The sequence below is a fragment of the Tympanuchus pallidicinctus genome, unplaced genomic scaffold, assembly GCF_026119805.1.
Source record: "Tympanuchus pallidicinctus isolate F22 unplaced genomic scaffold, pur_lepc_1.0 scaffold3, whole genome shotgun sequence".
Lineage (NCBI taxonomy): Eukaryota > Metazoa > Chordata > Aves > Galliformes > Phasianidae > Tympanuchus > Tympanuchus pallidicinctus.
The window spans coordinates 8814586-8830368 of NW_026294747.1; the positions used below are offsets into that span (position 1 = coordinate 8814586).

Genomic DNA, 15783 nt, shown 5'->3' on the forward strand with positions numbered 1-15783 from the left:
CTGTTCAAAGCAAAATCAGCTGCGTTATTTTGAACTTTGAACTGTTACAGCTACAAGCTCTCAGGAGTAGGGTCACACTCAGACTCTCTTCTTGCTGGCAACGGGCATGACTCAGTCTGCAAAGTATCAGCAGTGCTGATGACTCAGCCACGTGACTCGTGCTCCATCAGTCTACCTAGGCGTACATAAAAAAAAGCAGCAAATACAAGTTTTTCTACTGTGGGAAGACAACTCTTTCAACCTAACAAAAATAAAATGTTCCAACCACTCATAGAAGGAAGTGAGTTTATATAGCTGAACACTTAGGTACCACTCCAGAACTGTCAATATATTTTGTTTCTTTCCAGCAGGTTAAAAAAAAAAGCCTTCCCTTCCCTTCCCTTCCCTTCCCTTCCCTTCCCTTCCCTTCCCTTCCCTTCCCTTCCCTTCCCTTCCCTTCCCTTCCCTTCCCTTCCCTTCCCTTCCCTTCCCTTCCCTTCCCTTCCCTTCCCTTCCCTTCCCTTCCCTTCCCTTCCCTTCCCTTCCCTTCCCTTCCCTTCCCTTCCCTTCCCTTCCCTTCCCTTCCCTTCCCTTCCCTTCCCTTCCCTTCCCTTCCCTTCCCTTCCCTTCCCTTCCCTTCCCTTCCCTTCCCTTCCCTTCCCTTCCCCATACAGTTTGAAAGACATATTTCAGTTTAAAAAAAATATTTCAATGTTAAGGTATATTTTCCAAAAATAGATCCATATAAATCTTGTGGATAGCTGCCCTGTTCTGTCTGTAGCCTCTAAGAATGCTTGATCCCACTGCCTAAGCCACTGAGCACATCCAACTGGATATCAGAGCACTTTTATCTTTCTCTGCAGAGCAAAGTATTGTGCAGCACGTGTTCCTAATCAGAAAGGGCTCAGAAAGAAGATCCGATATTTTATGCTGTTTATGAGGTTATATATCATGTTTAGGTGATATTTTATACCTGAAGAGAGTAATTCTATTTTCAGCCTACAGCTATTGTTCCCAGTACTCTGTGGAGTGAAGCTGTTTCCAGCACTGCTGATCTCAACCATGTGTTGAAGCTTTTCTTGAATACTCACTGACTTCAACTTAACTAAACTCCTTCTCCTCTGAACTATTAAGTGAAATGGTGGTACTTTTCAGTTTTTGCTTTACTTCTGGTAAACATATCTAATCCACTGAGTTATTTGCAGGCAGATCCCCAAAATCCTAAGAAATATTCACCAGACGCATCAATTTTCTTCTGAGTGAACAGAGAGGCTCGCTGGTGTTCGTAAGGTACGGATAACATTGGAGATGTCTGTTTAAATTGTCAGAAGTTATTAAACACCATGACAGTTTCAAAGTTTAGTCAAAGAGCCAACGCCTTCACAACAGTGGTATCCCCCCAAGGGGAACCAACAAGAGAATGAAACAGCCTAAGAGTCTTTGGATAATCTACTCTAACAAATATCACTTATGCAATCATATTTCAACTGCAAGGTGATCAAGTTAATTAATCCCTAGATTTCACACTGGCAGCAATTCAGAGAGTTGGAGCTCTGTAACTCGGAGTTGATTACAGTTATCTTCTCCATTTTTAATGAGATAAATACTGACACTGCGAGCAGAGTCTGTGCCCTGGAAACAATTTGCAGGCCATGCAGTTGTATTAAGTAGAAGGGAAATTATGGTGCAAATTTGTACTGCTGTAATTATTTGTATCTTATAGTGGTGTCTAGAGCAGTGGGAACATAAGAGACTTTAGCAAGACCCAGATGTTATCCTAACTGGTGTTGTTACATTGCCTGCCTTTGGATAACACAGAGGCTATGGAATACAAACCAGATTAATTGGAAGTCCGATAACCACTGAAGCAGGATCTGCCCGCTCCCTTGGCTCTGAGGGGTTTCTGAACAAGCACCCCCACACTGTGATTCACGCCCCACGGTCCAAATCAGTGCACCAAAATTAAATAGGAGTTGGATCACAACTGATGGTTTGGGTGAATCATCCATTTCCTGGAGACGCCTGCACGGCTACACTCGTGTTTTCTGTACATTGTAGCAACAAAGGCGAGCTCTTTGTGTGTCCGCCCGCGTCTCCCTCAAGGCGGCATCGCGGCGCTTCCCGCTCTGCCCCCCCACACTCTCTCCACACCGCACGGCGCAGAAGCGCGCCACGCCACGCCGCTCCGCGCTTCCCAGGCGGCGCATGCGCCTTGCGGCGGCGAGGCGGGAGCGCGACCCGGTGGGGTGAGGAGGAGCGGCCCGAGCCCGTCTTCTTCCTCCCGCTCCCTGGTTGGCGGTGAGGCCTGCGCCGTGCCCGGTCCGCCGGGCGCGAGTAGCGCGGAGCAATGGCGCAGAGGCGAGCGGCAGCGGCGGCGGCGGAGAGCGCCCGGCACCAGCGGCTCTTGGAAGGTCAGCGTGGATGGGCGCGCAGCCGAGCGCGGTCGGGGTGGCGGTGCGCGCCTGCCGGCCGGGCAGCGACAATGCTGGGGCGCTCGCGGGCCGGCGGGTGCGGCGCCTCGGCCTCGGCGGGTCAGCTTGACCTCGCGGCGCGCGGGTGGCTGCGCTCAGCTCCGAGCCGGGCGCGGCTGCGGGCTCAGCGGCCGGCTCTGCTTCCTCGTGTTCCGCCATCGTGTCCGCACGTTTTGAAGCGGCGGCGGGTCGGGTGCTCGCCTTGACGCTTCCTCAAAGCGTAACTACTGGATTTAAATAATAACTATTAACTTTGTCTCTAATTCCAGGAAAAGCTCAGGCAGAAGGCGGATCGGCTCGAACGTCCCTTCTGATTTTGGTGTCTGTCTTCACAATAGCTGCTTTCCTTATGTTTCTGGTATATAAAAATTTCCCACAGCTCAGTGAGTAAGTATGCTAGGAAAGAAAACTTCCCTGTTTTTCAGTCAGTGTCAAATTGCAAGGGAGCCTATGTGTAGTTCAATGGCATTTTAACTGTTGTAAGTTACTTACAGACATTTTAAATGTTTTTAAAGGGGACTTGAATATATGATTTAGAATGTCAGAATACAAAATGTATTACTGGAATACACAGTAGTGGGCAGGATCTCTTTGAACGCAGGGGAGTTGTGCTTGACCTAGGGTTTCTGTTGCACAGTTAGTTTGCACACTTTAGAAAGTTACCGCTTGTCCCTTTAGCAATGGCAACTCTGTTCTTAACCTTCCTCAGCTGAGATAAAAAAACATGCTTGGCTAGAGCTGTAAATAGTTGGGCAAGATAGAAGCCTGCTTGTCTTACAGCTTACAGCTTTCTTTCTTTTAGTAGTTAATTTTCTGTGTGATGAACTTGCTCAACAAGTTCAGTTTCAACAGTCCAGTCGCTGAGTCTGATAAAGAGGAAGAGAGGACACTCAACTGTGCTGCACAGGGTTGCACCAGATTAAGGTGTGACATAAGATTTCACTCTTAAAGCTTTGTTTGCTTGGGAGGTGACGCTCCGCCGCTGTTGCGGCACTTCAAATGTTGTGGCCTTAGCATTAAGGCGGTTGCAGTTGGTTTTGGCTGAAACGCTGACTGCTGTTCAGTTGTCAAAGGTCAGGTTGGAGTGATGCTTTATTTTTAATCAGTACTTGGGAGAGAAAATAATGCTGGAAATAAAGCGACGTATTGTAGTGAGTAGAAAATACAGCCAACAAGTATTTGAAATGGAGGATTTCTCTAATTCAAGAAAGCTTAAGTAGATAGGTTCATGAAAGAGTCTTACCACAAAAGTAGTGATGCGTTTTGTTTGTGGGTTGTAATTCAGTGATCTTATATATTTAATTATCTATGTATTCAACAGTAATTTCATTATACTGTTTAAATATATCTCATACCATTCCTGCTTTCTTTTCTTCCAGAGAAGAAGGAAAATGCATAAAGATTCCAAGAGATATGGATGATGCAAAGGCCTTGGGAAAAGTCCTGTCCAAATACAAGGACACATTTTATGTTCAAGTATTAGTGGCTTATTTTGCCACATATGTTTTGTATCCTTTCTCTGATATGAAAATATATTTTTTTTTCTCTCTGAAAGAGAAATGAAAAATACAAATTTGCCTATAAACTTCTTGATCTAGGGAGAAGGAGGGTAATACTTGAAGGTATGTTAATAGGACAAGTTCCAGAACCTTTGAACTTTTGAAACCAAACCAAAACCTTGTATGTATGTTTCACTATGCTTATTAGATTGTAAGAAGGAAGTAAGTAGAAAGAACAACGTGTGCTGTTTACTACATGTGTAAATTTGATTACTACGTGTGTAATTTGATTAAGATTTGCTTTCAGCTTCATCTATACTTTATTATTGTGGACGGTATTTTAACTTGAGAGTCTTTAACTTGAGAGTCTTGGTCTTAATTCAGTGATATGCTGTCTTTAAATCAAACTGAATTGCTGGACAGAAATGTCTGAATTTGTCTTCCTTTAGACATCAAAAAGTGTTGCCTAAGAGTTGCAAAAGTTCTTAAATCATTTCTCAAAGGAAGAATTCTCATTTTAAAGTTGCCTTTTATCTCTGCAGTGAGCATTAAAAAAAAAAAAAAAACGCCCCAACGAAAAACACAAAAATAATTTCTTCATTTGAAAGAGCTAGATTTCTGAAGTACTTCCTGCCTAGTGAGACACAAAGGCTATCTGTTGTGTTAACATTTTTTCTCCGAGTGCTGAATATATGAATTATTAAACACACTCTTAACTGGAACACTTAACTTAAGGTTAATAACTTTGAGAAGGCTGAAAAAGCTTTATAGGGGATCTGTTGCAGTAGGGTTTCTGTAACTGAGCAAAATCAACATTGGATGGATCAGTAGTAATTATCCTCTAGCCCATTGCTTTTAAGATTAGTTCTCAGAAATAGAATATATTTGAAGAAAGCCAAAATATTAGTTGATAAATCAAGTAGAACAGATTTGGCCTTTTATTGAACTATGGTAGCAGCTGATGTGGGTATCTTAGTGACAGATTGTTTAGTTGATGAGCTTGCTACAATGATCTCAGAACCTTTGACACTTAGAAAAGGCTGTGTTGTCTGTAATGGACTTGATATAAAGGAATGCTCTTTGACTTTTAGAATTTTGGTCAGTTCCAAGAAGTTTGCAGTAGATGTAGGTCTCTGTGACCTCTTCAGAGTGGCTGGAATCTGCTTATCGTTAGTCAACAATGTAAAATTACAACTGTGTTTCCTCTTATCTTACGGTAAAGCTCCAGTGTCAAAGATGAAGGGAAGTGCACTACATCTTTTATACATTTATTGATTTATTTTTGTACCTGTCAATGATGCATCTATTCCTTTGGTTGGGCTGTTTGTGCTACTCCACAAAAGTACTTTGATACAAAGATCTTTTGAGGCCATACGTATTTGTATGTACTTATGCTTTTCTGGATTGTGGTATATATGCTGATATGCTGACGTTGTTATGAAATTAACAGTAAACAGACTTCCTTAACTAAGATGCATCCAGCTTGCAAACATTTGCTATCCCTGGGTCTATATTTCTCAGTATCCTGTCGGGGTTTCTTTATCCCTTTCCACTGGCCTTATTTCTTGTTTGTCTGGTAAGTATGGAAAACAGTCTGTAAGGGTGTGTGTTTTTATCCCTTTTTTTTTCTAACAGCTTCCTGTTTGAAATGATCACAGGCTGAATAAATCTGTGAGTCTCCAGACAATAAATGAGTTCTCGTTAAGCTTCATTAAGAAGGATGTTACCCATGAAACTCACTGCAGCACTGGGTGATGATCCGAACAACTATTTGTCCAAGTTTTATTAATAATGGAGGCATCTGAGTGTTAACTAGCTGGAGAATTGCCTTTGTTTCAGATGTTTAGCATCCACCAGAATGTGCCTGTAATTCCAGAACTTAAGTACTGCGTTCTTATTCATGCACTGCAAAACGTACTTTTCCTTAAATTGGCTTAGTTACCCCAGAAGTTTAACTTAGGAAATGCTGCTGACAATCTTCAGAAGATGTCATAGTGAGCCTTACTAATTAAGAACTGCATGAATTAGTAGGTATAGGGAGGACTAAGGTGATGAATTATCAAGTTTGAATCTTTCTTAAATGCTATTGTGCTCTTTTTTTTCCTGCAGATCTTTCGTTGTTCAGAGTCTTGAAAGTACAGAAACAATAATAACTGATAAGTAATCAGCATTGGCTACAATACTGTGTCAATACTGATAAAAATGCCTTGGAATTAAAGGAACTGTCTTGTGTCAACAAGACAGTTTCTTAGGAAACAGGAGCACAGAGCTCTTTCTCATTAGTAGAGGACCGCATAGAAGCAGCCTGTATCCAGACAGTGTAATTGCAGGGACACAGGGCTAATATTAATCAGAGCTTTTCTGCCAATTAGTTGGTTTTTATGTTTTCTTTTTTCAGTGTTCAGGACTTGGAGCTTCGTTCTGCTACATGCTTTCATACTTAGTGGGACGACCTGTTGTATACAAATACTTAACGGAAAAAGCAGTGAAGTGGTCAGAACAGGTAAAGTTCCCAGATAGGCTGAGTCTTCTGATAAAAAACGTGTAGAATAGGGTGGAAGATCAGAGGTATTGTGCTCACACACCTACAAGGAATGGATTCTATTCCCTTTCTGACAGCGTGCCGTTACTTCCTGGATGATATGCTAAAGTCAGTCTGGGAGCAGAAGAGGCTTTGACGTAGCCCTGGTACAAGGAGCTGGGATAGACTTGAGGGTGGTGTAATGGACTGTAAGTAAAATGTAGACTATTGTGGTTGCTCCTGGGTGGTGTTAATCCTAGGCTTTACAAAGAAAGGGCAGACAGGCCAGTCTTAAAGACTTCTGGCAACGGCTATCTGATGAACTTCGTACCCATGGCCAGAGTAAGCTTTCAGGCAACTGTTTCTTAGGTTTGATTACAGTTTAGGACAGAATGTGATGAGGATCAAACTTCATTGCTAGTTCTGCAGAGGCTTAAGGAGCAGGGTGACAAGATGGTAGTGTTGATTGGACTGCAATTAGGGGAAGATTGCTGAGCTAATCTCAGAATGAGACCTACTGCTGTGGTGAATTACTTGTGAGCTGATTCAGGCACACCATCACCACGCTTTACCATGGACTGGTATTTCCAGACAAACTATGATACTTTGTAATAGTGATTCACCAATGACTGACTCTTGAGTCATCTTTCAACTGATCTGTTTGCAACTTCTGAATTTCTACAAAAATTGCACAAAACATCTTAAGTACTTAATAGTAAAATCGATTTATTTTTGATGCATAGACTTAATTGATTTTTTTCTTTCTTTCCTTTTTAGGTTGAGCGTCACAGAGAACACCTCATCAACTACATAATATTTTTGAGAATAACACCGTTTCTTCCTAATTGGTTTATCAATATAACATCTCCTGTAATAAATGTGCCGTTAAAAGTATTTTTCATTGGCACTTTTCTAGGTAAGAATTCTGACAGTCAGCTACAGTTTGGGTTACCAGAAGGACCTTTATTTGCTTTTCTTTCTGCATTGTTCAGTGGAGATCACCACCTACTGGACAGCTAAAAGATTACATGAGGATATTGTGTTATATCAAGGGTGGAGCTTATACCATCAGAAGACTTTAGTCTTCAAGTTTAATCCAATGCAATAGATCAGGTATTACAAACCCAGGCTGATTACTTAAGGGAATGTGCATTGTGTAAAAACTTCTGTAGTAATAATCTGTATTGTTCTACTTCAGCGTGCTCATGTGAGGGGTTTGATCTGAGGGATTGTTCCTCTCCTTTGTATGTGTTTTATTTATCATGATATGTCTTCCTAAGAGTGAATTCATAACAAACAAATAGTGCTAAGCATGTAGTGTTGTCTTTTTAATTGGGTTAGAAAACAACTTATTCTAGATAACAAACTTCTTCTATGGCTGTAACTAAAACTGATCGGTAGAGACACCTTGGAATCTGCACAGTCTAGCATAGGCACATAAATACATATATTGTCTTCGGTGCTTTAATTGGCATTATGTAGTATTAAAAACAGCAAAAACAGGTTTTGATACGGGATTGTCTTTGAGTTTTATATTTGTATGTTCTGCTCTTTAAAAAAACAAACAAAAAAACCAAAAAGCAAGAAGTAAGCAAAGTTTTTTGATGGTTTTGATGTTAAAGGTTGGATGACTAATTTATAATTTATTTTTATTTTTTTTCCACAAAGCTGCTTTTTCTTTCTTACTTATCCTGCCTTCTACTTTTTCCTTCCAGGTGTGGCACCGCCATCTTTTGTAGCCATTAAGGCAGGAACAACACTGTACCAACTTACAACAGCAGGGGAAGCTGTTTCCTGGAACTCTCTTTTTGTTCTCATGATTCTAGCCATCCTCTCCATCCTACCAGCCCTCTTCCAGAAGAAACTGAAACAGAAGTTTGAGTAATGATCAAACTGAACCCGAATTTCCCATGTTTCATCTCAGGATTGGCACTTCTGATATTTGTATATTTGCTTTTCTATTGGCTCGTAAGCGTTTCAAAGGGAAGCTTGTGATGGTAGGAATTTGAAGACACGTTGATGAACACGTGGCCTGGGAGAACTGTGTTCAGAAATGTACTGCGGACAGTTTGAAACCAAACCATCAGTGTTCTGCTCTGGGGAGTGAGGATGGTGTGTGTGGCCCTCAGGATGAGGGAACTGAAAACAGATGTTTTGCTCTGATAAAATACAGAGCAGAAGTTGTAATGTAGACATGAGCTACAGATTGCTTTCTAAAACTCGCAAGAAAAAAAAAAATCCCTTAATTATTTGCTCAGATTTTGTAACATTGTCAACATTTCTATAGCCTTGAATGTGATCTGATCTGAGCACACCTCTCATCAACATTTTTTTCTTTCTGGAATTCCAAAATAATAGCATAATAGAATAACGGTGCTCACTCAGACTTATTTTTTCTGAATAGTTGTGTGACTGACTACGATAATACGTTCATCCTGATTGTTTACTTCTATTAGTGCTGTATGGATTTAAATACTTGAACCTACATCTGCTTTACTAACTGGATTAACAAAGGCAAAGTGTCAGATCATTCTGTCTCATATTCTGATTTTCTTCTTTGGGAGGGAATGTAAGAGAGGAGCTAGAATTCTTACTGTGCCCAGCTGATGTTCTAATGTAACTTTTTTAATGTTCATCTTGCCAATATTTCACTTGCATACATTTATCCTGCAAACTCAAGAAAATGATCATATTTATATAAAACTTTAACTTCAAGTGAATTAAGGATGTGTAAGTTTAGCGTATTACTAACGTTTCTCAAGCATCATACAAAGAATATACAGTTTTTCATTGTAGCACAATTGGCTAGGAGCATCAGGTACGTAAATTGGTGCGGTTCTTGTAAAATAGCTGGTTCCCAATACTCTTCAGAGCATCAAGTAACAGAATTTGGTGAACATACATGAGATCAGAAGGATGATTCCATTTTCTGGCGAGTCGGTAAGTGGCAGTGGACAACCAGCTACAGTTTATCTTTAAAAATATGCATAGAACTATTCACTAAATGAGGTATGTGGTACCTCGCCTTGTATGGTTAGAACTTGTAGTCTGTTGTACTGTCAGTGGAATCCTGTAAAATGAGGCCCTGATCAGCAAGGAACTTGGGTGTTTAAGTTTATCCTACTGCAACCAGTGCTGCTTATAGGCTTTAAGTTTCTGCCCCTGAAGTACCTTGCTGAAACACGAGTTGGCATGTTGGCATATCTCTAGTTCAAGGGTTTACTTGTCTGTGTCCTCATGTTAACTCATCATACAATAGATCATTTGAGTTGTAAGAGAATAGTTCCATAAATGGGATAATGTGAAAGGTACTGGTACCTTTTTAAAGAATCTTGTTCTTTTTGTAACATAATGTTGATTGACTCAATTTTATTGCAGTATTATGTGTAAATATATAGTAAATACTGATGAACTATTACTGTCTTTTATTTAAATCTGGGTTTTATATAGGTAACTTCTGTTTACAAATTTATTGTAAGCATTTAGCTTCAGGAGTTGTTTTCTTATTTAGAATTTACTCTAAAAATATACTTTGTTGTCATTTAAAACTTAATGATTTTTTTTTTAATTGCTGTGATTCTAATCTTAGAGCTCATCTACCTAGAGGATTTGTTCCGTAATGAATAGTAGCTGTTGTGAGCCAAGTGCCACTGGACTACTGAGTGTGAAATAGCTGTAGATTTGCAGCCCATTCATCTGCAGAGTTAATTTTTCATGCAGCTTAACTCAGAATAAATTACATGTTGCCCAGTGGCTTTTCTGAAATTGCCTCAATTTTTGTCATTAACAGATGCTGTTGTAGAATTCCTTCAACACTATATAAAATTAATGCTTTGGTGGAACCTTGACACTAAAGAAGGAAAGAACTTCATTTTGAATGAATCATGCTATCACTTGGCACTTTTATTATGTTTGTTTCACTGTGTAGATGGGATCAGGCTACGATACTGAAAAACCTGTTTCAGCTGTAGGGAAAGTTCCCAACACGGTGGCTAAAAGCCTTAAAACCTTAAAAAGGATGAAAATAAGGTTATTTCCTTTTGCAAAACCTTAGCTTTTTTTTTTTTTTTTTTTTTTTTTTTTTCTTAAACCTACCCCTTCCATGTTTATCTTCAGCTTCCAATGCTCAGGCAGTTCCCCATCCTATGAGGACTACTGAAGTAGTTGAGAAAAGGCAGAGAAGTGCTGTGTTGTGGAATAAGGTACCACTCCAGTCTTTGTGGAATGCAGCCAGTAGTCTGCAAGATAGCCATAGCATCTACCAGAAGTGAACTGGCAAATCAGGAAGGTGTAGTTGAGTTAAACTACGAAAAATTAGAGGTGACCTGGCTTTGACCTGTTCATCTTCTGGAATTTTATGTAAATTATATCTGCATGACATCCTTACGAAATGCCTCTTGCCATTTGATAATAAAGCTATTATATTAAATTTGAAATATTGTATTTTTTGAGTATGATGAAATATGCCGAACTTTCCACTAAACTAAATTTTTAATGAATCTATTTAAAAGGGGTGAGTTCTTTTGAAGTGGAATTTTTTTTAATGACTTTAAAAATTAAACTGAGCTGATGAGCATGTCTGTGGATGGGATTCATTCCGTTTGTATCTTTATTTCAGAACACCTGGATAAACCTGACTTCCTTCTGTCTGGACGTTATTTCTTTATGTACAACAATAATCTTTGCAGGTTTTTATACTTTGCAGTATAAGGCAGTTTAGCTCATTTCATCTCCTCAAATAGAAGCATTTACGTAATGTAGTTTTTCTGCTGTGAATTCCTGATGGGAGATTAACAAGCTGAGGTTGTTATAGCTTCATTCACCTTCCTTTAATGTCATGTCTGTTTTATGGAGGGTTTTTTTTTGTTTTTTTTTTTTTTTCAATTGTATAGAAAATTGATCTTGAAGTAGCAGCTGGGCAAGGACAGAAATGCCCAGCAGGTACTGCAGGTACAGAAAGCTACAGTTATTACAGAAAGCAATAATTCATCCCTTGGGGAGCAGTCAACTGCTGCATTGACCAGAGCACTAACCGTGAAGAGAGAGTGGGCCTCCATCTCCCTGAGCTGTTTCCTGTGTAATAACATTGGAGTAAGTGTTTGTTTTTCTTGCCTACTGAGTTTAACGAACATGATTTGCACAGGCACAAATCTGTTAGAAGACACCATGTGAAGTCAGTTTTATAAACAGAACTGTTGATTAGACTGAAAAGACATCTAAAATACCTAGCAAATCTCATCTGATGTACTTCCCTTATTTATGCATAGGTTATGATTTGGTTTTACGGAGGAGTTTGAACAGGTATTCTAACTTTATAACTTGCTATGAGAAATTAATGTTATTCTGTCATGTGAAGTACTGCTGATGCAAAAGATGAAGAGCACCTTTATCCTTTTGAGCTTACCCCATCTTGGGAAATGGTTGCACAGAAAAAGAGCTGGTGCTCTATTTTAGACTTTACATTTCTCTGAGAAGAGTTGAGTGAAACAGTAATTTCCCTTTTTTTTTTTTTTAATCTGCTTATTAAACAAACTCCTCCAGTAATCATGATTGTTGGTAAAGTAAGTCCAAATTAACTAGTATGAGGAGTAACCAAGTTATGTTCACATTCTTTCTCTTTAAAATAACTAACTTGGTTTTTTGTCCTTACAACTTAAGGCTTGAGCTTGAAAATCCCAGCCTTTGTCTTTGTTTGAAAACAGCAACTGGGCCAACAGCCAGTCTTGCCAAAGGCAGTGAATCTTTTAAATCACTTCCTACTTGCTAATATGTTATTGTGATTCTCTAGTAAATGTAATTTCCACAGATTTAAGACACTTAATTTAGTAAACATCAGGCAGAACACTTTCAAAAATTCTCAGTGTCATTGAAAGTGTTGCCTCACTCGAGGACATAGTCAGTCTGCAAAGTTCACTGGCAAAATGGTTGTGTTTTAGGTTTTACCTGTGGAACATGGGTCAAGAATACTGAGAAATGAAAGCTGCTAGCCTTTGAATTAAGTGTTAGAGACACGGTGTTCACTAGGCAAACGAAACTTCAGTAATGAGATGATCAGGAAGATGCAATAGGAAAGAGGTTGTCACTGGCAAAATGAGAAGACAGAGCTCTAGCTGTTTGAATGCATCTAGGAAATGCCTAGAATTAAGAAAGATTAAGAAAGCAGAGACCTTAACTGACAAATTATAAATGAGCCTTTCACAGCAAAAAATTACAGTGACTTCTGATCAATTAACCTTTTATTGATTCAAATTCTTGTAGCTGCTTCCCTGTTCTTTTCTTGTATCTATTGAAAGCAAATCTGAATTTTTTAGTTTGAGACTCTCCTTTTGAAAAATATTTGTCTGTCCTTTACCACGTTGTATAGCAAGGTGTGGGTTCTGTTAAATACTGCTATTCAACTGCATTTCCAGCAATTTGCCTACTTTCTGGCCTATCTACCTTTACTGGCTAAATCCCCTAAATATGTGGCTGGAGCATGTGATGTGGGCAGGAACATGTTTTATTTCCCCATTTCACTCTTATTTGACAAAACAAACACAAAACACTTGTGGCACTTCCTCGGTTTTCCAGCACTGTCTACTACTAAACCATGCTTCTGAGTACTACAACTACACCTATTCTAAATACCTCCAGGCACGGTGTCTCAACTTCTTCCCTGGGCAGCCTGTTCCAATGCTTCACAACCCTTTCTTGATTTTTTTTTTTTTAATTTTTTTTTTTTTTTTCCTGATGTTCAATCCAAACCTCTCCTGGCATGAACTCAAGGTCATTTTTTTTCTTGTCCCGTAGTTTGGGAGAAGAGGCTGACCCACCACCTTACTTACAACCTCCTTTGATGTAGGGAAGAGTGACAAGGACTCCCCTGAGCCTCTTTTTCTCTAGGCTAAATAACCTCAGTTCCTTCAGCTGCTCCTTGTAAGCCTTCTTCTCTAGACTTATAACAGCTTTGCTGCCCTTCTTTGGACACATTCCTGCACATCAGTGTTATATTTCTAGGAGTTAAACTACAGAAATGAATCTTATCACATTCTGAACAGAGTCCTTTGTCAGGTCAAAAGCAGACCAAGGAGTAAAACATGCATAAAATGCCTAGCAAACGTAGCAGAATAGGAGCAAGCAGATTTAGCTAGTTCTGTTGTCGCTGCTGTCTTCCTCACACCACAAGGCATGCTCAGTGTGGTCTGAATGGATGTGCTCGCTCTGGAGTTGAGACTTCCTATTACTGCATCTAATTATCTTTCTGTCTTTATTGAAATCTCTCCCCCAGGCTCACTAGCGGTTTAAAATTGAACTGTCAGAGCTGTCAGTCAAACCTTAGCAATACTTTCATTCATTGATAACCCATTCTGTGGCCTATACAGTCTTAATCAAGTGAATCCTAATAATACCAGTTCTTCTCACGGCTTTTCCCATTTCCCAGAAGGATGGAAAAGCTCTCTGCAGTTCTCTGGGAAAGATGGCTTAAGAGCCCAGTTAATTGTGCTGCAGATCCGTCTTACTGCTGTCTCTGATGTCCACACAGCATTAGGAACTTGCTGTGTCTTTGCAGCGTGGCCTCCACCGTGCATTTTCACGTGCATGTCAGGCTGTTAACTCGATTCATTCAGCATCATGGATGTCATCTTAAAGACGATAATCCTAAAAGACTGGCGAATGTTTTCTCCTCTTATAAGCCGTGCTGAAGGGGAAAGTGAAGAGAACACAGGGAAGACGCGTGATGTGAAAGGCACCGCCGGAGAGCCGGCTGAGGTGAGGAGAGGAAGGGGAGCAGCTCGGCGCTAATCGTAGCGCGGTGAGGCGATCCCAGGTCCCTCGGCGTTAAGACACGCTCTCATCGTACAGCGCGGCACCCGTGCCGCGTCCCTCGGCCTGAGTCATTCTCGTTCTTTGTCCCCTGTTCCTAAGGAAATGTTTGTGGGGCAGATTTCTTGCACTCAGCTGTGCAAACGCAACTGTTAGCAGTTATGTCTGTGGCAGCAGAAAACAACACGTCCCCTGGTGCCTGGGGAGAGTACTTGCGACAGCCGCTCAGCCGCCGTCCCGCGGGGCTGAGTCACATTTCCCACCCCTCGCAGCTCCTCACGGCGCCACCGCGCGCCTCGCACCCCAACCCGCTCCCCCCGCCCCTCCGGGCCCAGCAGCATGACGTCACCCCCAAGCGCAGTACGCAAGCGCAGCATTGCGGTCCCTCGGCCCGCGCCGCCCCCCCCCCCCCCCCCGCGGTAACAGCTGGGGGCCGTACCCACAATGCCGCGCGGCGCTGCCCGCTCCGCTCCATCATGGAGGCGGCCGCCGCAGCTGGCGCAGCTGGCGCAGCCCCGCCGCCCGCCGCCGCCCGGCCCTGCAGCCCCTGAGCCCCGCGCACCCCTCGGGCTCCAGCATGAGCGGCGGCAGCGGGGGCGGCTCCTCGGCACCCGGCCGCTTCGCCGACTACTTCGTGATCTGTGGGCTGGACACCGAGACCGGTCTGGAGCCGGACGAGCTCTCCGGTGAGTGACCGCGGGCGGGGGGCGGCGGCCGATACCGGGACGCAGCGGGCGGGCGACCGCCCCGCCGTTCTCCACCTGCGGCCGTCAGCGCCGCGTCGCGCGGCCCCGGGCGCGGCGGGAGCAGCGACACCGGGCGGGGGCCGGTGCGAGGCTCCGGTTTGGGCGCCCCCCGGTCCGGGCGGCGGTGCCCCGGGAGCCGCGGGGCTGCGCGGAACGCGGCAGTGCCCGCGGGAGCGTGCGGAACTTCGTGCGGAACGCGACCGAGTGCCGCTTCCCAACGGCGTGGGGAAAGCAGGGGTGCAAGGAGAGGGGTTGGGGGACTCGTTATCTGCGACCGTCTCGGCCTCGGCAGCGATCTGCCGCGCTCTTCCCGGAGTGTGGTGGCACGCACCAACTTTTGGTGAGGAACCTGAGCTCTAGGAGCGCTCTGGTAACGAGGAATTGGATTTTAGGGAGAAAGTAACAGTTGTTTTACTTGCTCTGTTCTATTTTTTGATTCTACGTGGGATACAGATTCTCTTCCTGCAGCACCTAACAGAAATAGGGTTAAGAACGATTGGCTTTTGTTAGAGAACGTGCTACATGTGTGTGTTTGGGGCCAGCAGCGCCCTGCAGCACGGTGCCAAAGCCCTGCTTTAGGGCTGCCCATTTGCCCTTTGTTGTGGCTGTGCCTGGGGTCAGCCTTGGCCTCGCCGCACGGGCTGCAAGTGCGTTGGGTTGCTGAGTGTTCAGAAAGGTGAACCATTGCCATGGCCAAAACTTGGCCTTGGTGCTTGGTTGTATGTGTGAGCTCAGTACCACTGATGATATGTCTGGTTGGTTGG

At 42.5% G+C, this 15783-nt stretch overlaps 2 protein-coding genes across 5 annotated transcripts in view; both read left to right on the forward strand.

Moving 5' to 3' along the window:
- Positions 1-2247: 2247 nt before the first annotated feature.
- On the forward strand, positions 2248-10906 carry TMEM41B (transmembrane protein 41B). The gene is made up of 7 exons (XM_052694901.1): positions 2248-2390; positions 2720-2837; positions 3830-3958; positions 5432-5525; positions 6348-6452; positions 7248-7386; positions 8186-10906. The coding sequence occupies exons 1-7, from the start codon at positions 2327-2329 to the stop codon at positions 8353-8355; spliced, it is 819 nt and encodes a 272-aa protein (XP_052550861.1). The 5' UTR covers positions 2248-2326; the 3' UTR covers positions 8356-10906.
- A 3843-nt stretch (positions 10907-14749) lies between these two features.
- The window catches only part of DENND5A (DENN domain containing 5A), a 59479-nt gene continuing 58445 nt past the window's right edge, over positions 14750-15783 (forward strand). For 2 of the 4 annotated variants that reach the window (XM_052693700.1, XM_052693701.1), the window contains exon 1: positions 14750-14959. In XM_052693700.1, the coding sequence (XP_052549660.1) occupies positions 14851-14959 (109 nt within the window). In that variant the 5' untranslated portion in view covers positions 14750-14850. The remainder of the gene's footprint in view (positions 14960-15783) is intronic. The other 2 variants (XM_052693703.1, XM_052693702.1) reach the window with 2 other exon arrangements.